This window comes from Thunnus maccoyii, chromosome 14 (genome assembly GCF_910596095.1).
Source record: "Thunnus maccoyii chromosome 14, fThuMac1.1, whole genome shotgun sequence".
In the NCBI taxonomy this organism is placed as follows: domain Eukaryota; kingdom Metazoa; phylum Chordata; class Actinopteri; order Scombriformes; family Scombridae; genus Thunnus; species Thunnus maccoyii.
This window is the reverse complement of record NC_056546.1, coordinates 9,201,713-9,225,768: the sequence shown is the minus strand read 5'-3', so window position 1 is coordinate 9,225,768 and position 24,056 is coordinate 9,201,713. Positions and strand designations below refer to the sequence as shown.

The following is a 24,056-nucleotide window of genomic DNA, read 5'->3' as shown; positions in this document are numbered from 1 at the left end:
GAAAATAAATCCCATAATCTAATAAGTAAAAAGAATGTAAAATAGTTAAATAGTTTCTGCGCATGTCTGAAGTTTGGTGTGACTTTTAAGAGATCCTGTTAATTACTCACCACTTCCACATATAAATATCAGCTTATTTATTCTTAATTGGGGTGACAGTGATTCTCTCTGCAACATTTATTAGTGTCTTCCACATTTAACCGTGTTATGAAGTCTGAAAGTCAAGTAAACCTCCCTGTTTTTAAAATGTGTGTTGTCTTTGCGCTCAGACTTCTTGCCAGGGGCTGACATCATTTTAAGGTTTGTTTTCATTTCATTAATAATATTTATTGAAATTAATATGACAGTAATTTAATTCATTGTGCTGTTAGTTATGTTAGCGAAAAAAAGTTGTTACTCAAAATCCCATGAGTGGAATAAATACATCCAGTCAGCTCATTAACAGCATGACTGGACAGATACCACAGATATCTGGAGGGTGACATACTTTATTTCCTCTGAAGTTCCTCAGGCTCTAGAACATTGTTATATATATATGATATTGTTATAAATAATAAGCACTCAACAAACAAACTAACTCCCTAAATAAATAAAATATACATAGAAAAGGGGGGTTCCACAAAACTGGAACATTGAGCTAAAGAGCAGTGGGATTGCATGAAGACAGAAACACACACATGCACAAAAAAGAGCCTTGTTCCAGCCTTCCTCATGGCCAGATCCTCCACCCTCCATTGTCTCATGTGACAGGCCAACCAAACATCCTCTATACATACACATATACACACATGAACACACGCACATGCACATATACACAACATACTCAAGCAGATATTTTATGAATACTGTAATATACTGTAATATACAGCTCTCTGGATGAAGGTTCCTTGATGAAGGGCAGCCAATCAGCAGCGAGCAGGAGGGAAGCACAGCGCTGATTGGCTGACTCGCAGAGGAAGAGGATGTCGGGACAGCAAAAGATGTCCGCGGTCGTTTGAAAAACCTCCTGCCAAAATCCTCACTTTGGCACCGGATCCGAGCAGTTTTTATGTGACGACGTTGTGCTCAGGCAAGACGCATTCAGAGGAAAGACAAGGACTCCGCGATAAGAGCCAGATTATTCCTTATTATCAGGTTGGCGGTTAAGATGTCTCTCTGTAGACTTACAGCTAGCTGAAGCTAACATTAGCTAGCATGCTAATCGAGCCACTGAAAGCGTCAGCATGCTAATCTCTCAATAACAGCTGCCAGCATGTGTTTTATAAAACGTACAGCTACAAGTTGGCTGTCAAATACAGAGCGATGTTTGGGGGTAATATCTGAGTTGAAAACGTCCAGCTAGCTGCCAGCATGTAGCTTCTGTAAGAGTCAACAGCAGCATGAAACAGTAGAAATAATGTTGAAAATGGTTATTTGGTGAATCATTTGTATGTCGTATTTTACTGTGGCTCAACTAGCTAACCTAAAGCCCACACACTGGCTGACTAAATGATATTCAGTCAGAGACATTAACCATTAAACTTATGGAATTTAAGATTAAGCTACAGTTACATTTATACTTTTCTGTATCAAATGCTTCCTATGAAGAAATGACATTCCTTGGTGAAAAGGTGTTCCTAATATTTTGCCCTCCTCATGTATGTTAATGGAGTGGACGAAATATTAGTAACACCTTTCAATATAATGCACCCCAGTACACCAACACCACCCACTATGACGTCAATAATAAACATAAAGTAGAATTATCACCTTTCTGACAATGTCAACAAAAACTGAAAATGTATTTATATGTATTTGTAAATGTAGAATTTATGGCAGAGCTGTTGTTTTGGATTGCTTTATGTGGCCGGTCAGTGTATATATATACATATATAGTGTGTGTGTTTCTGTGGGCTCTGAGGATGATCTTTTAAATATCAGTGTGTAGGATTTCAAGTAAGTGTTTATCCAGTTGCTCATAGTTTTGGTTTGCCAGGTGGTCCCATATGCCACATAGTGAAATTGGTTCAATTACTGATTTCAGTATTTTTAGCCAAATTTGGGTTGGTATAGGTAGGGCTCTAGATTTCTTTTAGGGCACAGAAAATTCTCCTTCCTTTGTTTTAGCAGGCTCCTGTTGCATTGTTAATTATCTTATTTATATGCACAACAGCAGAAGAGTGCAGTAGAATATGTTAAATCCATCAGCTTGTGTTGCAGCAGGTACATTAAAAAAATTTGTAAACATTTTTCTGTCTTCCTCATCCCCTCCTTTTTTCTCCTAGAAATAATGCTGATATCTGGAACTCATGTCGGAAGTCGTGTATGAAGAGACAGCCACGATGATTGCCGCAGGGGAATTGCAGTCGTTTGTCCCGTTTGGCCGTGAGCACTGCAGGAACCATCCCAACGCCTTCAACCTGCAGCTCAGAGAGCTCCAGCCTGCTTCAGAGCTCTGGTCGTCAGACGGTGCCGCCGGCCTGGTGGGGTCCCTGCAGGAAGTCAGTCTGCAGGAGAGAGAGAGGGTGAGGGGAGCATGGCATACTGTTTACATACTACTACTAATATTACAAGCAATTCTGTAGGTACAATTACTAAAAACACTAAAAAAGATAAAAGCAACAGTAGTTCATAATGAGAAAAGTAGGAAGTAGAATGAAAGAAGGTAATGGATTTGACATTAAATATTGTTTTTGGTTTGGTGTGTTATTGCTTAAAAATATATACCTTGCATAGCACTGAAAGTCTTTGTTTCTAAAAGTAACAGTAGTTGTTGACATTAACTGTAATAGACAGTACTACCAAGTTAGTAAAAGTAATCCTGCATCACTACTTTATTCATGAAAGCAATACTTGTGTTTTTGTTTTTGTATTTTTTTTTTATTTTTGTTTCAGTCCTTGTGTTGAGCTGATAGATGTGATTTTGATTGGCAGGAATGCTGGCAGCTTAGGAAGGGCTGCGTGGGAGTCAGGGAGGAGGATGTGGAGTTTGAAGAGGAGCTCTACACAGCAGGAAATGTGGTCGTCTGGAGCCAGGGCAGTCGGACCCAAGGCTCCAACGTATACAAGGCCTTCACTGTCGACAGCCCAGTGCAGCAGGTTGGTCACTGAATCATGTTTTCAGACTGTAAGCGACAACAATGTCATTCAAATGTGTGAGGACGGATCTGAGAGACTGTTGATTCCTGTTCTGAAAATTGTCTGGAAATTGACCATAAATATTCCATTTTGAATCTCATTTTGTAAAATAACACAAAGGCCACTGAATAATTTGAGTGATACAAGTGTGTGAATGAAATTATAAGAATGATTTTCTTTTGTCATATAAAGTGGCTTCTGATATGATTGCACCAATATTTTTAAAACTGCGATTGTCAGGATGTATAATTTTTTTTTTGGGCAAAACTGACACTGTTTTTTATTCTGTTTGCAGGCCTTATGGTGTAACTTCGCTGTTCCTCAAAACAAGAAAGATGGTACAATATCATTAAAAACTTCATAAGCAAGTTTTGTTTCAAGTTATCTGTTAATTTTTTGCATTTCTATTGATGCTATGATACTATGATGTTTTACAGAGGAGGAAGTGGAGCAGACGGTGTGTATCGTCCAGAGTAGCTGTGTCAACGTTCACACTGTGACCGGGAAGGACTTCATCTCACCACTACCCTTCCAGGTGAGGGAGAGAAACGCTGGTGGGAAATCTTTTATTCCATCGAAGGACATGAGTCAAAGCTCGCAGAGGAATTCAAAAGTGTGCTAAATATTTGGTGTAGCTCATCACAGACCAGCCAGGTATTTGAACATGGTGGTGATGTGTGCAAGTTATAAACTTCATATTACAGGGTTTCTGGAAATTAAAAATCTGTCAACTTTAATATCCATAAACATGTTGGTGCTGCTGTTTTAGTATATCACAGAGAGTCTTCACATGCCAACCTACAAGTACATTTTCTGTATATAAATCATTGAACTCCATAATGCTTGATTATCCTTAATAGGCAATATTTCAAAATCTGAGTCATATTGTATGACGTGTGATTTTTGTTGGTGCAACATCAGCCCCAGCAAAGCGGCCATACCCACTGACATTTATATTCCACTTAGTATAAAGTCCTCAGCTTTTTAATTGTACATAAATGCTTGATGCTTGCTGTATGTGTGTGTGTGTGTGTGTGTGTGTGTGTGTGCATGCATACAAGCATTAGTCAGATTAGTCATATCCTCCAGAGCGGAACCATTGTCTGCTTAACCAATAATAATGGAAAATTTGGATCGCTGACAATAGGAATGAACCTCATCAATGTCAGATGTCTATATTTAATTGTGTGTGTTGTGCGCTGGCCGGTCTGGAATGAGCGTGTGTGTGTGTGTGTGTGTATTACTGTTTCAATGTCTATCTTCTTCTGTGTGTCCATATGTTTGTGTGTGTATTGGTCCCATTAGTCTGTTGCACAGCAACATAATGTGATTTGACGATGGATGTTTTTTTTTTTTTTTTCTTTAACCTGTACGTTGTAGCAACAGTATTTGTGGGCTGCTCAGAGGAAATCATGTTTTGCTCTCATGTTCTTGCTTGAGGCCTATGAAGGTGGTGATGTGTTGAATATTCACTAGGGGCAAAGATTTGACACCCACTCTCATTAAATTATTGAAATCATTAAAGTGGCAAAGCAGGCAACATGTCGGTGTTGTGAGCAGACCAAGAAAATCCTTGTGAGAGTCTTTGTGTCAGGAAGCATCCCCTCTGCTGGAGTTTCCTTGACACTGAATCCCTCCGGGTGCTGCTCTCTTCGGATGTGGCAAAGAAGAGCATTTCCTTATTAGGTTCAATAAAAGGTCATATTATAAAATATTACAAATAGGCCTGGAAGTAACAGGTATTTTCATGATTAATTTCTTGATTAATCGACTTTTTGATCTGTAAAATGTCAGAAATCCAGCAAACTTTATTATCACAGAGGGCTAAGAAAACCAGCAAATATTCTCTCAGATGCTGGGATCAGTGGATTTGGCTAACAGTAACTACCTGACATTCATCTCAACATAATTTGATGAACTTCAGGTAATGATAGCTAAACTTCAGCTGTGGTCATTTCAGTAACTTTTATTTTTTGTAGTCATGATGGGTCAGTTTAAAGAGAAGGTGCAGTTCTGGTTTTAAGTGGAAGGACCCTAAAATAGCAGCATTGCATATCAGGTTGGAATATATTCATTCATTCATTCATTCATTCATTCATTCATTCATTCATTCATTCATATTCATATATATATTTAAATGTTACAGATTTATGATAAAATACTGAAGCTGAAATCAAGATAATAAAGTTTTTTCTTAAATTTGTTATGAAATTGGAATCTAAAGTGACTTAAAGTTGTCTTTAAGTCATCTAGAAGTTTGTCAGTCAAGTTCTAGAAATGATGTTTGTTTATGAACTTTATCATTTAAAAGTGAAATTATTATTGTTGTCATTATAACACAGTAACATAAATGTTTGTCTGTCTTCTCTGATCTCCTCCAGGTCTTAAATGTCTGGGCAACCAAGTTTGGACTGTTGTTGGAACGAAAAAACACAGCGACTGACGCACAACTCAGCTCCCCCGGGTACACGCTTAACGCTGCACCCTCACAACTGTGTGCATGCACAACTGATGCGGTCACGCAAACCAAAACTCAAAACCTGGAAAAAAAATGTGTTTTTTGCATTTGTTATCCTTCGTATTAACCGCCTCCACAACAAACACTGGTACTGATCTCTTTTTCTCCACAGGGAGCCTCTGCCCACAGTATTCAGCATGCTGCATCCTCTAGATGAGATTGCACCAGTAGTGTGTAAACCTGCAGGTAAAAAAAACACACTCACTTTCCCCCTCTCTCTCTCTTTGTTTTCTGTGAGTGAGTTATCGCCACATATTGGCCTGAATTTCTGTTTGTGTGTGTTTTCCAGGCCAGTTTGAAGGCTCCCGTGTGCAGTATGCATCTGACTCCACCATGAAAATAGTTTTCAGCTGCTGTCAGCCCTCTATAGTCGTCTCCTATGACACTATACAGGGAATACACTCCGTCTGGGCCCTGCGCAAGGTCACACATGATGTGAGTGATCACACAGATACACCCTAGGGTTGGCCCAATATGGCCCTAAAATAATATCATGATATTTCAGGATATTTCTGCGATGACAATATTCTTTACGATATGACAAATATCTCCTCGCGGGACTTTTGGCTCTCCTCGTACTCAACCAGGTGCTTCTGCTTGATGTGGTGAAATAAGTTTGTTTTATTGCCACCATTTGTTGTCACAGTCTTCTTAAACTTCTTACATATTACCACGGTTTGTTGTACATCTAATCTTTTGTAACCAAACCACTTCCACACTACTGAAGTCGCTCCTGCACTGTGGAGCAGGTAGCAATGCTACTTTCGCTTTCAGCCATGCTTGTTGTTGCTGGGCGTAACGGTATGACGTCGTTACGTCAACAAGTCGGAATATTTCCATTATCACAATATGACTTTTTTTATCATATGAAAAATTATACTGATATTATCATGATTGATAGAATATGGCACACTTCACATACACACCCATTCACAAAGCCTACTTGTCCCCAACCTCCTCTTACCTCCACCAGGAGCGCTCTACAGTCCTGCGGTGTCCGACAGAGTCAGTCGGTCTGATGGCTTCGGGCTTCCTGACCTCCCACCTCCGTAACATCTCCCGTCTGGACACTCCCGGTGGCAGTGGGGCAACTGGGCTCGGTCCTGGAGTTGGACCAAGGTAAAAGTGTTGTCCTCACTTCAGTTTGTATGTGAGATCTTTGAGTCTTTGATTTTCAGATGGAAGGAAACCAGTCCGAGGCATCAACACCAGGAGCAGTAAAATGCATACACAAAAAAAACAAACGTAGGATTGAAGATGATTATTCCTGCCAGACCTACAGCACTGACTGTAAAATAACTAAAAATAAAGACAGTAAACATGAGATTGACAAAAACAAAATCAAGTACCGAAACTAGAAAAGAATAGGGAAAATTATTCAAATTTTACGTAATGTCAAATATTTGGTCACATGACATTAGTTGACCCTTGAAATCATCTCTGTTCCCTTACTGCTGTCTGACCCCCGTCCTTGTTTTCCTGATTCTAGTTGTGCTGTTGGTACCAGCTCTCCTCTCCACTACAGTGCTCTGCACAGCCACCAGAACAGGATCATCACATCTTCACCAGGAATACACTCCCGTGCTCATTCCCCGAGTATATCCAACATGGCGGCCCTCAGGTGAGTAGAGGTCCAGAGACAATTCAAGAAACAAATCAGTGACACAGATGAACAAACAGGTACTTAAAGTTTTAAATATTGAAGGTGTGGAAATAAACTTATTTTCACATTGTAATGCATTTACAGATGACTCAATTGCTGACTGAACTTTGCAGCCTGATTAGAAGGTTTTAATTGTAAAGGTGCTAATTTAGCTTTATTAGCTTATCTGATACATTTGTGAAGATCTAAATGCGTAAAAAGTAAACCCCTGCATGGACACAATATTAGCTCATGCTCAAACTTAAGACAAATCTTAGCAGAATCCAGAGTTATAATTTTTTTGCAGTCTGAACACATTTTAGGTTGCACCCTTTGCAGTTGGGAAAAGAGGGTCGACACCTTTCCTGTGGTCAAAAATGCACGTGTGTTTTTGTGCAGAAGAGTACAAGATACAAACAAAACAGACTTGTTTATCAAACACTCCTCTGCAGCAAGACTAGAAAAACTCCACAGTGTACCTTTCTAAACTTGCTTCCCCCCCCCTTCTTCTCCCATTTTCCCCTTCCAGCCGTGCTCACTCTCCAGGCATGGCAGCCCCGTCCTTTTCCAGCGCGGCTCGTTTCAACACGTCTTTCCACAGCCCGTCCCCCAGGGGGCACCATGGCTTGTTACCCTCTGCCAACAGCAGCATGAATGAGACCGTGCTGGTGCCGGAGATGGAGCCCATCATACCTGACCTCTGCATGGAGCAACTGTGGAGTGAGACAGTCACTGCTGGCTGTCACAGGTAATAACCAGAACCGCCCCCTATTGAGAACAGATGCACATGATTCATTGACATCAATGACAGCTGGTTATTGAGAGTTTATTTTAATGTGATTTCAACTCTGTCCCCCCTAATTGATGATTGATCGCTCAAATCTTCACTCTGGCTAATTCGATGATGTAAGGATTCCTGGCTTTCTAAATAATTTCAGCAACTGTTGGGACGCTTAGCTTTTGGTTTATTGTATAACCGTGCAACATTGATTTTAAATACCAGAATATCACCGTCCATCATTATTATAATCAGATTTTCAGAAGTGTGCTCTGTGTTGTGTTTTATCAAGAACAACTTGTTGGAAAATAGTTATGAATAACTTGAGATTACATTCAATATTTGCTTATTTCATTTTTAGCTTATTTAGATATGCACCCTTCTATGTTCTGTGTGTTTCCTTTTTTGTTGTTTCTGTTTAATAACTTTTTTTTTTTTAACATAAAGCTTCATTTGTTTTTTTTTCAGGGAGATGAGCAGCCAGGCATCTAAGGTATTCTTGACCTCTGACCTCTGTGAGAACTACTACCTCTGTTTCCTGGTGGAATCTCACCAACAACTCAGGTCAGAGCAGACATTCACAATTTCTCCTCTTTTGTCTATATAATGTCAGAAAACTGTTTGGTCTGATTCTCACATTTGAGAAGCTGCAACCAGCAAACATTTGGCATTTTTGCTTAAAAAAATGGCTAAACTGATTATTCGATTATCTAAATAGCTGCAGATTAATTTTCTGTTGATCAACTAATCAATTAATTGATACAATTAATGGTTGTAGCTCTCTACATATTTATTATGAAACATAGGGGTCCATAAAAAGTCTGGAAAAGTCTCAAATACTCTAAATCTAAGGCTCTGCAGAGCAGTATCACAGTTACAGTCCTTATGGAAGCATTGATCGCTCATGTATATAGAAAAGAAGACAAACCGCTCAAAAATAGTTTGTACTCTCTCTCTAATCTTCTGTCATTGTTTCCACAGATGTGTAAAGTTCATTGAGAGCAACGATACATCTCAGCTCATCTTCGCCTCAGTCACGACCATCGCTGCCAAAGATGCAGAGCCTCTGCAGGTAGATAACGATGTTTAGGCGTAATCGGATTTACTGAGAGTGGGCGAAGGCCAGTGATAAGAAGTTTCCTTACCCACACGATTGACTAATTTATTCAGTTAAGATTAAGATTTGATTTTCTATCCAAATTTTATTTTGTATTGTAACTTAATGTCTTTTCATTGGCATATTTGTTGTATGAAGAATTAACAGTTGTGCTGTTCAGTTTGATTGTGTAGTTGCACAGAACTGAACCACAACTTTGAGGCCAATAAAGAAGTGAGTGATGCATCAATTTGAGTCTCAGTATATAAAATACTGTATGTATATGCTGATTTATGAAAACAGTGCTACAAACGGACCCCTCACCTCTCATTCTCTCTGTATTTGGATTATCTGTATGGTGTTTTTCGCCGGGGTGTTGGATAAGCATATGTATTTAAATTGTTCGTGGGAAGTGTGAAGTTATGAATATTGCGTAGGAGGCCTTACTGTATCCTCTTTAATGCATGCGGATGTGTATGAGTTCCGTGATGTAATTGGGTCTTTACTTGTTTCCATTACCTACAGAATCACATGTGTATATTTAGCTGAGCTAAATCTCTTTCTCACAGGACTTTATTCAACACGTATCATTAAAGCAGAAATCCTTATGTGATTACAACTAGTCTTGATCACTGCATTTTATTGATTTATCAGTAAAGTTGTGATCTGTGAGCTAAAACGTGCAGCAGCATAGTTTTTTTTAAAATTCCAGTTTACATATTTATAGAATACTTTGTATGAGGTTAGGTTTTATGTTTTAGTTGTAATAGTCTTTCATTTGCATTGAAATAATAATTTCTGCACACAGTATTGATCAAAGACAGATGAATACAAGGTCTTCCTGTATCTGCATGTCTAAATTAACACATGTAACAGTCACACTAATCACATCTGATATTAAAACATATTGAGACCAACTAGAGATATTAAACTGAATGCAAAAGATGTTTAATAAAAGTGACTATTGTCAAAACAAATGCTTAAAGTCATCCAACAAACTGAACAGCAGCATTAAATAATATTGCATTCAATAATACTGAGTAGTATTGTAGTGCAGATGGTCTCATTTGTTTTTTAAAATAGTGTTTGCAGGAACTGATCTGGGATCAGGTCTAGTTGTTAAACCTCCATGTTGTTAAGGAGGCTTTTTGGTCTTTACCTGAATGTTTTGACTATTTATGGTGTAGCGGCTTTTAATAAAAATGCAATAAATGATTGAAATGAATGAAGAAGAAATGAAGTTTAGTTGTGCAGTGTTTGGATTCTAGTGTGACTTAACTTGATCCTGACAATAACTCTTCTCTCCTCAGAATATAGACGCCATGCTGGTTCTAGAGGCCTGTGGCAGTCTGGTCCTCTACACAGGAATCACCAGGGTAAGGACGACTCAAACCGCCAAGATTTTAGTCAGATTTCTTCCTCAGTCAGTTGGATACACAACAAAGATGACAATTCATTGACGGTACTGGTTTTTGAATTGAAAAGGCATAAAATTCCTGTCTCGATGTTCCTCTAGGTGAGTAAGGTGTTCGTCCCCGGCCTCCTGTCGCCCACCTTCAGCCTGACCAACCACCTTCCTCACCTCAGCACCCCGCTGGAGAACGTTAGCACGCCGGCTAACGCTGGCAGTAGACACCTCCAAAGACTGGATGAGGTACTGCCATGTGTTGTAAACATATTGTTCTTTATACAGTTGTTGTTTTAATGATTTAATTGTGACTGTAAAATAGGCTACAGGTCATGTAATAGGAACAGGTATGTATAGGTGCAGGTATTTTTTGTATGTTTTTGCCAATGTAATTTTACTTTACGTGCAAATTACTTATCACCATCTGTACATTCCAATTTCTGGTGTCTTTATATTTTCAGATATAAGTTTTCCTCCTTGCTGCCATTCAATCTTGTACAATCTGAAAAACAATTTCCACAGAGCAAGATAATCCGTCACAGTGAACATGGAGTCTTGATTTAGTTTCCTGTTATTATAATTATTCCAATTTACTGAGTCGAGTGTATCCGTGCTCCCCCTTCTCTTAAAAACATGTTGCTTTACAATCTTTATTATTACATCCATGTCCATCCCGTCTACTACTCACATCACCTCCAGCCTTCTGCCCTCTTTTTTTTCTCTTTACTTTTACTTCATCCTTTCATTTCTTTTCTCCTCTCTTCCAGGCCGCAATGCCTTCTCCTGTGTCAGAGCTAAGAGGTCCGAACATGAAACACCATGAAGCTTCATTTTTGGAAGATTACACCTTCCAACAGGCCACGCCTTACATCCATGCCCTGCGGGACCCCGTCTGCAACCGGGTTACTCTGGTAGGATTGTGTGTGTATTTTCACACATGTTTACTGTTGCCCCCTGACTGTGCTCTGGACAGATGAAGTTTTTTTTTTTTTCCCTTTCTCTGATAACAGAAGTTACAGACATATTTGCAGCAGTATAAATCACTGTGCATGAACTCTGGGAACTTTCAAGAGACAGTATTCATGTCTCAGCACTCATCGTAGTTTGCTTTTCAATTATGACTGATCTGTTTAGACACTCGTCTCTTGGGGGATATTTTGTTAACTTGAATGTCATAATGAAAACTGAGCTCACAAGATGTAGTCTGACTTCGAGAAACTTCTCTTCTGGTACAAACTGTAGAAATTTAACTGGAGGTGGATGAAGCTGAATGTCCAAATGCTAATTTTAACCTCCTGCGGTTTTAAACTGTAACATTCAAAGTAGAGCTGCAACGAAAATGAATCAGCAGCTATTTTGATAATCAATGAACAGTTTTGAGTCATTTTCAAGTGAAAATGCTAAAATACTCAGGCTCCAGCTTCTTAAATGCAAATATTTTCTGGTTTCTTTAGTCCTCTATGATAGTAAACTGAATATCTTTGGGTTGTGGACTGCTGGTTGTGACAAAAGAAGACATATGAGGACGTCACCATGAACTTTGGGAAAACGTGATTTATAGGCAAAACAACTAATCGATTAACTGAAAAAATAATTATAAAAATAATTATAATTATTATAGTTAGTTGCAGCCCTTATTCAAAGGGAGAAGTTGTCTGCTATGTAATGTAATGGAGGTTAGAAATGCATGAATGGAAACTTTTCAGAACGAATGCAGCTGCAATTATAATCATTCATAGAAAACAACTCTGGGAGTCTCCCTCAAGGTGTTGTTTCTAGTTGAAGATGTGTATGTTTGTGAATGTGTGTGTGTGTGTGAGTTCAGTAATATTTGTGAATGGGAGCCATAGAGCAGTGCCTCCCGGGTCAATCCTGTCACACATGGTATAGACAGTCTCTTCAGCTCTGGGACTCTACAGAACACACACACACTAACAGAGCTTCACTGTTTGTTTTTTTTTTCTCTCTCTCTCACACATGCACTGTGTAAAAGTGCAAATCAGTGTCTGCAGGCTGCTGCTCTGACATATTCCCTCCGTTCATTGATTTGCTATTTGACCCCTCGACGCGTCAATCTAGACACTAATTGTCGGCTAATGCGGCTCACTGCAGTTTTCAGAGCACTGGCTACTCTCGGTGTGCTGTCAGGTTAACAACAGTTTTATTTTCTCATCATGGTTTCTCTGTTATCAGTTCAGCAGTGCTGTGAAATGACGACAAGAGCGGGACCAACCCTGCTGGAGAAAACGGGACTAAGAATGATGTGGTTTAATTTTTCTCTGACACGCAACAAACTCATGTCTTGCTGTGTTGAAATAATTTACTGTAATGAGGTGTAAAAACCAAAATACCTAGAAATTTATGGCTGCACGTTCACAGCTAAACTGCTCTGTGATCATTATGACTACCTTAATGATTTTAGAAGCAAAATAGTTTGACTCAAAAGTTGTAATTAGTCATAGAATATTCAGAATACTATATTCAGAAGTGTATTTCAGTTTTCAGGGAAATTTCAGGGAAACATATGACTGGTTTTCTGAATGAAACAAATATCAAGGGATTTATGCAAGTGAGATACAATTATTAGTGAAAAGTTGGGTGTTAGTCATGGAATAGTGACCTGATTTAGTTCATCTTAAGTCAGCCAACATGACTATTTCCAGCTACAGTGGATGTCCTGTTGATTTGTGCCGATGTGAGAAATGTTTTCTGATCCCCACTTTGCATTCATTTTGTTTTTGTAAAAAGACACAGAAAATATCAAAGGTATGATGTATAACATACCTACAGTAAATGTGTTTGCTCGTGGGGAGTCAGCGAATCCACACAGAGTTTTAATTTAAATAAAAATAATTACAAAAAAAGCATAAAATGTGTTTCTGGGTAGGCTGCACAAATAAGTAAGCTTCCACAGGGAGTGGTTATGCTTTCAATGTATACAAGGAATTTGACTCTGGTTTCTAGTGGCTCTCAATGTCTCTACAGGCCGAACGTCTGGTCACACCCCAATTAGTGACGCCAAATCCATCAGCTGTAAAAAAGCAAAACGTCTGCCGTGACATCACTGATTGGCGTGATGCTTGAAAGTTTAATCTGATAGAGAGAGTAGCAGCGGCAGCAGTTTTCTGCCCCCCGTGCGATTCACTTTTACTCTTTAATTGTCGGTGTCTGGTACACCTGGAGACAATGAATCATCACACGCACCAGTTTATTTTCTTATTAAGCTGAATGTTCGCTTCTGTGTCGAGGGATTTCATCGCCGATAGGTGGCCTTTATCACTGAAGTCATTTTGACATGGCAGAGGAGGAGAAGCACAGGTGTAATTTGTGACGACTGAATTACATTTAGCTGCTTCGGTTTCAGGAGTGCTGGTGTTGTGTGTACTTTCATGGCTTACTGGGACGCTTGAATAGAACGGAGCCATCGGTAATTTTATTAACACCTGTGCTTTTCCTACCATGCTGCTGTGAAAAAGGCCTATAAAGATGTTTTTTTTAAGTAAATTCTGTCCGCTGTAGGACGAGACTTATAGTTGAAGGTAGGATTCACTGCTGATAGTTGATTGCAACAGCACGTCCACACAAACAGAGCTGATCCGGTTGTACTGCACTGATATGATATATTGAACATATTGAACTGAAAGTGTATAAATTGAATTTGTGCACAATCTCTCTCTCTCTCTCTCTCTCTCTCTCCAGGAGCTAAGCAGTGGCACGATGCTGAGGATCTCTATCCCAGAGATTGCGACCTCAGAGCTGGGTGAGACACACACACACACACACACACACGCACACACACACACACACACACACACATATATACACACAGATGGCTGAGTCAGAGCAGTTAGGTCCTGGAAATTAGGTTTAAGAGCTGCCTTATGTTGTTACATGGTGACGTATAATCTTGATGTATTGAGGATGCCATTACAAGGCACGTACACACACACACACACACACACTCACATACCCTCACCGCATCCCACTGATAATGATTAAACCACACAACATCAGTAAAGTTTCCATGTGAGGCTCTGAGCTTTTTTTTTTCATGTTCATTCTTTTAATCATTGTTTTTCTTCTTAATTGTTTGCATTACGAGTTGTGGCAAACACGCCAGTTAAAAATGAACTGTAAATAAATTATTCATTTAAGTCCGATCTTTATCATCTCCCTTTGATACTTTGCTGCACATAAAGGAATTATAAATTAACCTTTTAGCACATGTAAATAATTAACCACTCGGGGAATAGGAGCGGAAGGCTTACGTGTTTGGATGAAATGAAACACGTATTCACACGGGGGGAAAGTACTGCGTGGGAACTTTAGTTAATAAGCAAATTAACCCGCAACCTCACTGTTCCTCGGGTCAATAAAACTCACACTTCCCCTTCTAACAGACAGCCCACTACACCAGTGTGTAGCGGTTAGGCAATGTGCTTGTTTTTAGGTCTATGAGTACAGCGCATAGACCCACGTCTGTTGTTATTACTGTGAGATTCATACATGCACCTCGTTATTTGTGCTGAGAACCGCAAGCTTCACGTTAAAGTTGGTCACTCTGTTTTCCTGCAAAGCCATTAACATCCCTCAGCAGCGTTAATGCTTAAATTCCCATCCATTCATTTGTGCTCGGTAGCTTCTGTGCTGCTCTTTTCTGAAACAAATGTGAGTCAGCCTCTTTGTCGTTACCGAGCAAACCGCTGATGCCAACCTCCCTTCTTGGCAAGTGCAAGGCTCCAGTGTGACGAGGGAGTCACTGTTACACAAAGTTTTTTTGCTTTGTCAGAGCTTTACTGATGTCTTTTTCTTCCTGTTCAGTTCTTCAAACTGACCTGTAGACAAAAAGGAATAGAAAAACATATAAATCTTGATTCCAGTTATTTTTTTTAAAGATATAATAAACAGCATTCATGCAGTCATACCATATTTTATGAATACTTACAATTGGAAAAATACAATGGAAAGCATTTTTAACAAAGTGTATTCACAAACCCCCAAACAAAGTCTAGACCTCTCTTCACTAATCATGTTGTTTTAGATGGTTAATCAATTGCATTATTATTATTATCAATATTTCTATATTAACTCTAATGTTGCTCTGTATCTGCTGTGGAGCTACAAGTAGTTGTTTAACAGAAATTAATCTGCAGCTATTTTGATAGTTGAATAATTGTTTTGTCTTTTTTTTTTAAGGAAAAATGTAAAACTTTTGTTGGTTGCAGCCTCTCAAATGTGAAGATTTGAAGCTTTTTCTGTATCATAAATGATAGAAAACTGATGATCTTTGGATTTTGGACTGTTTATCGAACAAAACAAGACATTTGAATTTGTCACCTTGGGCTCAAAGAAATTCTAACAGGCATTTTTCATTATTTTCTGACATTTTACAGACAAAATGTTTAATCAATTAATGAAGAAAATAATCTGCAGATCAATTGATAATGAAAATAATTGTTAGTTGCAGCCGTAAACTGTTGGATGTGTGTATACAGGCAACTGTTTGCTAACGCTTTCACCATATCAAGTTTATGAGGTAGTAATATCTCTAGGGCTGCAACTAACGATTATTTTCATTATCGATTAATCTGTGGATTCTTTTTTCGATCAGTCAGTTAGTTGTTTTGGTCTATAGTATGTCAGAAAATGGTGAAAAATGTTGTTTCCTGTTTCCCAAAGCCCAAGATGTCCTCAAATGTCTTGTTTTGTCCTTAAAATAGTCCCTAACCCAAAGATATTCTGTTTACTGTCATAAAAAACAGAAAATATTCACATTTGAAAAGCCTGAATGAGAGAAGTTTGACATTTCTTTTCTTTAAAAAAATTACTTAAAATGATGAATCGATTATCAAAATAGTTTGCAACTAATAGATTACTATGACTAATTGTTACAGCTCTAAATATGTCAATGTTGTGTTTACAGCTTGTTATGCTGCCCTCAAGTGGCCAAAAAACAAAAAGAAAATGAGGTTTAACTTTGTTTCTCCTACATGTTGTGTAACATGTTAGTAGTCTTGTTAATGATAAATCAGACAGTTTTATCAGATTTAGAACTGAGTATATTCAGACTGTGGCTCTTTTATTAAACATTTGGACAGGTAACTTATAATTGCTTCTGTAGTTTTCTGTGGTTAGAAAAGTTAATTCAGATGAGCAAAATGGACAGGAAATGACTTGTGACTCTATTCCCACTTTGGTTTTATGTCTCACTAGCAAAAATTAGCTGATGAGCAAACACTTGCTAATTAATACACATTGCACTGACAATGTTTTCTTTTCTAGCTAATTAAAGCAGAGGTGTATCTCTGTTTTTGTAATGATTACAACTAGTTGGTTCCTGGTCTGAATGAGAACCAAACATCTATCCTGACTATGAACTGTCAAGTTTCTTAATCTCTTAATCTCTTCTACCTTTTGTTGAAGTTCACCTTTTTGTGTTATTTAAAAGTCTTCAGCGTCTCTAAGGTGTGTGTGTGTGTGACCCCGTATGCCTCGTGTGTGTGCCTACCTTTGTGTCTTTGCCACAAGTTGCTCCCCATTATTTATTAATCAATTCTATAGACAAGACTTTCTCCCTCTAATGAAATGGCCTTTATCCACCGCTTCCCTGACCTTTCCCACTCTGGATGTCCAATTAAGATATCCTGGTGACGTTGATTAGGAATCTGATTGGTCAGAGTCGTTAGGACACACAGTAACACTAATTACTGTTGTAGTGGTGGTGCTTTTTTTAATTTCCTTTCCTTTTCTTTTCTGCTATTGAAGGTCAAAGCTGAATATTATCATGAGGGGGGGGTCACAAAATGTACATTTTTTAAAAAAAAAGATAAAATCTCATATTAACATACATGTAATATGATTTTATATCATAATTTCAAGTTAAGAGAAAATATGAAAGCGTAGTAAACTATGCTCTTCTCTGGTAATGTGCTTGTCCAGAATTCACGCATTTGTCAGAAATGACTTTGTCTCTTTATCAAACCAGCTGCCAGAGATTCAAACCATCTATGTTGCTGAAAATGTTTCCGCACTGTCTTCAGAAGTCCTCGCCTACATGTGCTTTCAAATATCTCTCAAAATGTCTTTTTTTTGTTCATCTGCTTTTCTGCCTTTTCCTTTTTTGTCTCTGATTTCTTTCAGTCAGGAAATGTCTTCAGGCGATTCGTTTCATCTTGCCCAAAGAAGCTGCCATGAAGGTTTGTGGAAGTGGCGGCCGATTTGACTGAGTTATAAAGACCTTAAAGTCTGACACTGGCTTGACGGGCCAAACCCCAGGGTTCATCTAACACCTTTTCAGACATGACATTATTCATTAATTGGTAATGCCGTTCCAGTGAAGGTGCTTTATACTGGTGTGTTTTAAGTATTCATGAACCCTGATGGAGTGATTATTTCTCGTACATACAGAGTACAATGTAGAGAGACTCTGCCATGAAGTTGAACCCCCGTACCAAGCCTGCATCATTATTTACTTTATCTGCCTTTCTGTAATTCAAAATTACATATATCTAATCTATCTGTTTCCTTTTTCTAGATTAAAAATTTGGTGATAATTGAAAATTTGTAATTAATTGAAGGTTACATTACAATTTAAAACAAATATTTCAAGCTCTTTCCAGCCAGTAGTGAATATATTAACTTATAATCATGTAATTACGCAGGTTTTGGTGAAGTGGTATAACATCTACAACGCCCCCGGTGGTCCCAGTGCTCACGCAGAGTGGAACTTGTTTGTCACTTGTTTCATGACGCTGATGGGCTACAACACTGACCGCCTGACCTGGACACGAAACGTGAGTCCGTTATAGAAGCGTTTTCTATTCTAAGCCTGCAAAATCTTATTTTAACTTTGATCGGTAATTCCCGTGTCCTGACCTTGATCTCTTGTCCTCTCCAGCTGCATTTTGAAGTGCCTCTCTCTCCGGTGATTGCTGCCAAGAAGGCTCGTCCCTCTGACGGAGGCTCTGATGAGGTGTGTGAATAATGCATCATGTGTTTTGATGTTTATAGCACAATTGGCACCGATCGCTATTTTTGTCGTCTAGTTTAGGACGCACTGTAGGCTTGCAATCTCTGAAGGATATCACATGTTTGTGCTAAAGAAAGGTGTGTGTGCAGCGTTTCATTTGGAGCAAACTTAATAAGAGGGAATGCTTCATAATTATAGTGGGTGTCACAAGATGATAGAATCTCAAACCTAAAATGTCTTTTTGGAAAGCTTTTTGAAAGGTAATTAAATTTTAATACTTATTTCCAGACCAGGAAAACATTCAGGAAATGTTCTTCATTCCTTCATTCCTCATTCCTCAGTCGTCATGATCTCAGCTACTATATCTAAGGTCATAATAGTGAAAGCAATCGTTTATAATCGCAAAAAGATAAAGTTTCCAAGACCGTTAATAGTGATATAAAATATATATATTTTGGGAGCATCCTGGAAGTCATTTAAGTTTTCACTAGTTAGAAGTTTGTTGTCACCAGTACATGTGGCCCAGTTTGGAAGAAGTATTAATGCCAGCAAGACACAAGTGAAGCTTGTGGCTATCCTGTCCACGTTGTAAGGAAAGTCAGTCAGAGAAATAATTTGGCTTTCATGATTTACCGCTTTGTAATAAAAAGCCAAAAAAAATTAAAAAGTCATCCTGACAGTCATGGAAAGCCCAGAACTGAAGGCAAACTGTATTAAACCCAGCGGAGAGTTTCCATATATGTCTGAAATAAGCCTGTGACGCAACGGAGAAGATGACCGGTCCTAAACATACAAACACGCTTTTTAAAGATACTCCGATAAAAGGTGGAGGAGGGTTGTTAAGTAATCTCTGTTTGTGTAACACGACAGGTCATGTCAAATGTCAATCAGCTGGAGGCTCAGGCTGTGCTGTGTTGGTTGTTCTGTGTGTGTGTGTGTGTGTGTGTGTGTGTGTGTGTGTGTGTGTGTGTGTGTGTGTTTGACCTGAGGAACTACATGAGTCAGATTAAACTGCTGTTGACCCTCAGCTTGTGACCTCTGTGTGTGTGTATACGTGTATATTTAACCAATCTGAACAATATTGCAGCTTTTCTTGGAGATCATTTTGCAGCACACATGTATTCATTTTATTTATATGTGGTTATGTGTCTTATATCCAAAACAAAGATTGGTCAGATCCATCTTTCTACTGACATTTACCCCTGTCCCCTCTCTCTGCAGGACTGGGATTATTTGTTGGGGTCTCATTACCACCGTCAGATGAATTCCCAGCCGGTCTGTGGTCCAGTGGACTCCAGTGGCTCCAACACAAGCATCAACACAGATTTAGAGGGCCCGTCCTTTGTATGTAACTCACTCTTGGTAGATAAATGCACACAGTTTCATTACGGTTCTACATACTTGGTTAGATCGCGATGGAATAGATAATTATTACAGAGGAGATCAATACGACTATTCACCTCCAAATTATGACTTCACAGGAATATTTCACTCTTTTCTGGGGATTCCCAAGATGCTTATTCTAAAAACCCCCCCACACTGATTGTCTGATCTTTTACTAAAAGAAAAAAAATATTCAGACAACTCTTGTGGAACTTGTTGAATACTACTGTAGTTCAAATGCTTTTCTAGCTGACCATGAATGCAAGTCTCAGTGAAAACATTCAGTGTAGTCTTGTCATTTTTAGTCTTTTTGATTTTGTTGTTTAAGCACACTGTCAGTTAAGCTTACTGTGATATAGTAGAATAACAACATCCCCTCTCTCAGCTATTCTGTGTGCCACTCTTTGTCTTTTACACAACTTTTCCTCTCTTGTCTTTTCTCGATCTTGTTTTTCTAGGCATCTTCTCCTTCCTGTCCATCTCTGAAGTTGGACAGTTCAGCTCCTCTCTTCCCGCACATTCCTGCCCTTTTCTATGTTCTCCATCTGCTCTATCAGGAGCTGCAGCTGGATGAGCTGCAGAGAGGAAGAGCCTCGTCTCTGGTCTGTCTGCTGCAACAGCTGGCCAGGTAACCACCTTTGTGTGTGTGTGGTTTGAATATTTTTGTCATGCTACAGATAATCTAAATGGTATTTGGCTGGTGCAGGCTGGCCAGGTGAGTAGAGTGTGTTCGTACTATTTACTGTATTTTATGAATTGATATGGGGTGAAAAGTCGTGCTCACATAGAACTGAATGAATATGAAATAGTAGAAAAAGCTGTTGCTTTATTAACATTAGAAACATTACACAACAGAGACGACATGTGTGCCATTTATCGGAATAAACAAAACCTGGTCCACTTTTTCCACCAACTACGTTTAACCAACACCATCAGAAGACACCTCATTGTTTCCAGTGAATGCTCGTGTGTAATCAAGGCTCTTGTGTACAGAGAAATAAACTTCAACAGGTTGTCAAGTGACCACTGTGATTGGTGACAATGACAATAACAGAGAAAGCTGAAGTGGGAGAGTGAAGAGCTCTTCAGAGTAATTGGCCTGTGTTGGTTTTATGTGGGCGGTTGTGAAGTATGGTGCAAATTTTTACACTCTTAATGCTTTATCAGGCTAAATGATGATTACTACAATTATCATCCAGATTTTTTCATTAGATATTGTTCAGGAGTGATTACATTTTTTTTATCATTTATCTCAATGATTTAAGGGAGAAATTGGTTTTAGTAATTTAAGTTTTCAGTTAAAAGATAATGGGATTTCTGGATGTTACAATTCCATATGTGTAAATAACATACTTTAATTATCACATGCAGATATTTTGGAAACAGCATAAAATGTAAGATATCAGAGTTTTTTTTTTTTTGATAATAATCTTTATAACAATGTGAGCATATCTTTATCTTTCTTCAACAATAATACATTCCCTATTAGAGTTTGACAATTTTTGCTTAGATTGGAAAAGTTATAGAAATGTTAATAGTATCATTTATTATCATATAAATATCATCTTTAACATGCATCCACATGAGTCGTTACATATCTTGGATAACCGTGTGCGGATTAACTATTTCTCTAGTGTATAACAAACATGCACACACACACACGTACAGCTGAAAATTGTGTGGGAGTGAGAGCTCGGTAAAAGGGATTAAAAACTATTGATTGTTTGATGTTAAACAGAATGCTAATGACTCACAGCTGTTGAGTGAGTGTGTGAGTGTGTTTAATTACTGCTTTAAAAAACAAGTTAAATGCCACAGATGCTCTTTGAGAATGTGGAGCCATTTTTAACTTTAAAAAAAATGAAACTTTGCCATCATGACTCGTGGAAATGTTCGTTTCCTTCACTATGGTGGAGTTAAAAGAAGAAAAGTCTCACTGTCAGACCCTCTTACACTGAAGATATCTTCACTATGGTATATATTAAGAATCGTAATCGACTTTTCTGCTGCCTTGACCTGCCTCGTGAAATGTTTCTTACAGTGGTGATATATATATATTTATATATCATAATTATCTTGTTTTGCTCGCAGAGACCTACAGTTGGAAGAGTATGTGGATCTATATTGGAGAGACTACCCTTCATTAATTAGTGGCTTCACTGAGAGCTGCCTCATAGACCAGGGTAAGACCCATTTAATGTTCTAATAATGGTATCAAACCAGGAAGCAGACTAGACATGTTGTAGCGGAGTAGACAGACAGTCGGATGGACTACCGCTGATGAAGTTCGGCTCTACAGTCCATTGCGGTCCTTTGTATATTTATAGTTTCTTGGATGTAAGAGTTTGGACAAAATATCACTTTATATAATAAATCCTATATAGTAGCCCTGCAGCATCTTTGTGAAGCTTCAGTTTTTTGATGAAATGTTCCACTTGTGTCCGCTGTTCCTCTTCGTCAAATATAGTTTTTAAGGGAGGGAAAAAAGGGCTTAATTGAATGGTTGTTAATAGGTGTTTATGTGACTTTGGCCACCTGTGTAGCTAATTGGTATTCAGCTTGTGTAGTGTGCATGTAATGGCAGCTTGCTGGGGAGGGACGAAATAACATGAAGATGGCATGAAAGAGAAAAATTACCTTTGCTGTAACTGCTCATAAGAAGAGCAGCTATCACTCACTTTTTCGCTTAATAACACAAAGTAAAGCTTCAAAAATGATTATAAGGTTGAATTTAACATCTCTGATAGTCTAAGAGCTGCATCATTATGAGGGTCGTATTTATTGCAGGACTATTTTCTTTGACTGTCATTTAAAAAAAATACATTTACAAAGAATGACCTCTCATTAATTAATTCCCTCTATCTCCTCCATATTTCTTATCGTTCTTTGCTGTTTCTCCTCTGCTCTTCTCTCCTCAGCTCTGATTGATCAGATGCAGCGTCCGTCCTTCCTACGAGCAGAGCCTCCCTGTGTGTTCAGCTGGCTCAGCAGCTGTCTGAGAGCGGAGGAGACCCCCCCTTTCCCCTACCTGCCCAACATCTGTTGGAGGACCAGGCTACTGGTTCTGGTATGACCAAATATCCTCTGTTTTACAGGATAAAGTATTTAAGTGTTTGTTCTATCTCTATTTGATTTTTATTTACCCTGATCACTAATATTCACAGGTATTGACAGTGTAGTATATAAAAAGCTTCTATTTCCACCCTTTAAATGTACAACGTGCATCCTGTGATTAAAACCAAAGAACGTGGAAAATCAAACATGCAAAGTGCAAAAGAGCAGATAGGTGGAAAATCACGAAAAACAACATTTAAGTTGCTTAACCTTGGTCATCTTCTGCCATTTGTTTTTTGGTATTTTTCCTTTATTTGCCTTTATGAAGGCGGACAGCAAAGCTCCTCAGCTGCAATCGAGCTGGAGGATGTTGCAAATACATGGTGTTTGTCTAAGAAAACCAGACCACAAGGAATGCCAAATATTTTTGTTTTTAAAGTGCGCCGTGATAAACTAGTTTTTACTCTGTATAGAGTTTGCTTTTGGGTTTTATCTGCTCGCCAAAATTATAGTTGTGTATTATCTGAACACAGAAAGAGTAAAATAGAAAGAGAACACAAGACTTTCTAGTTGCTAGAGTGATAATATGCAGCCATACTTCCATGGTCCTTAAATAGCATTAGCATATACAGCAGATGTATTTATGTGGCTTGTACAGTGTGTAGTGATGAGGTACAGAGGAGTTAAAGTTTGCTTTGTGTTTAACATTGTCAGGTTCTGTTGAATAGTTTTAAACTTGATTTTCCACCCTCTCTAAGGCTTTCTAACAAATGTGCGTGTGTGTGTGTGTGTGTGTGTGAGACATCGAGGGTAACGAGTTCAGCTTTGATTGAGACACAGTCAGATAATCTATTTGTGCAGCATGTCTGTGATTCTTTTTCTGAACATAAAGAGCAATTACGCCATGGTATGGACGGTGATCTGTACATGTATGTGTACGGGGCGCTGATGGATTCAACCTTCACTTATCAAGGAAGGAATGGCACTTGAAAGCAAGTCTTGTCTCCGGCTGCCATTGTTTCTCTAGAGGATGACGGAGGTGATGACGACAATGAGACAGACCACGGGAACCAGAAGTCTTTGTTTCACTT

The 24,056-nt window shown here is 38.6% G+C and overlaps 1 protein-coding gene across 3 annotated transcripts in view; it reads left to right on the top strand.

The window, feature by feature from the left end:
- Positions 1-943: 943 nt before the first annotated feature.
- The window catches only part of anapc1 (anaphase promoting complex subunit 1), a 56,112-nt gene continuing 32,999 nt past the window's right edge, over positions 944-24,056 (top strand). For 2 of the 3 annotated variants that reach the window (XM_042433352.1, XM_042433350.1), the window contains exons 1-24: positions 944-1,134; positions 2,265-2,504; positions 2,914-3,078; positions 3,413-3,455; positions 3,555-3,652; positions 5,499-5,581; positions 5,748-5,821; positions 5,925-6,070; positions 6,609-6,754; positions 7,125-7,256; positions 7,807-8,025; positions 8,524-8,619; positions 9,037-9,127; positions 10,462-10,527; positions 10,668-10,805; positions 11,327-11,470; positions 14,259-14,319; positions 17,700-17,755; positions 18,221-18,352; positions 18,457-18,531; positions 19,750-19,872; positions 20,370-20,539; positions 22,003-22,094; positions 22,830-22,978. In XM_042433352.1, coding sequence (XP_042289286.1) covers positions 2,289-2,504; positions 2,914-3,078; positions 3,413-3,455; positions 3,555-3,652; positions 5,499-5,581; positions 5,748-5,821; positions 5,925-6,070; positions 6,609-6,754; positions 7,125-7,256; positions 7,807-8,025; positions 8,524-8,619; positions 9,037-9,127; positions 10,462-10,527; positions 10,668-10,805; positions 11,327-11,470; positions 14,259-14,319; positions 17,700-17,755; positions 18,221-18,352; positions 18,457-18,531; positions 19,750-19,872; positions 20,370-20,539; positions 22,003-22,094; positions 22,830-22,978 — 2,715 coding nt within the window. In that variant the 5' untranslated portion in view covers positions 944-1,134; positions 2,265-2,288. The remainder of the gene's footprint in view (positions 1,135-2,264; positions 2,505-2,913; positions 3,079-3,412; positions 3,456-3,554; positions 3,653-5,498; positions 5,582-5,747; positions 5,822-5,924; positions 6,071-6,608; positions 6,755-7,124; positions 7,257-7,806; positions 8,026-8,523; positions 8,620-9,036; positions 9,128-10,461; positions 10,528-10,667; positions 10,806-11,326; positions 11,471-14,258; positions 14,320-17,699; positions 17,756-18,220; positions 18,353-18,456; positions 18,532-19,749; positions 19,873-20,369; positions 20,540-22,002; positions 22,095-22,829; positions 22,979-24,056) is intronic. The other variant, XM_042433351.1, reaches the window with a different exon arrangement.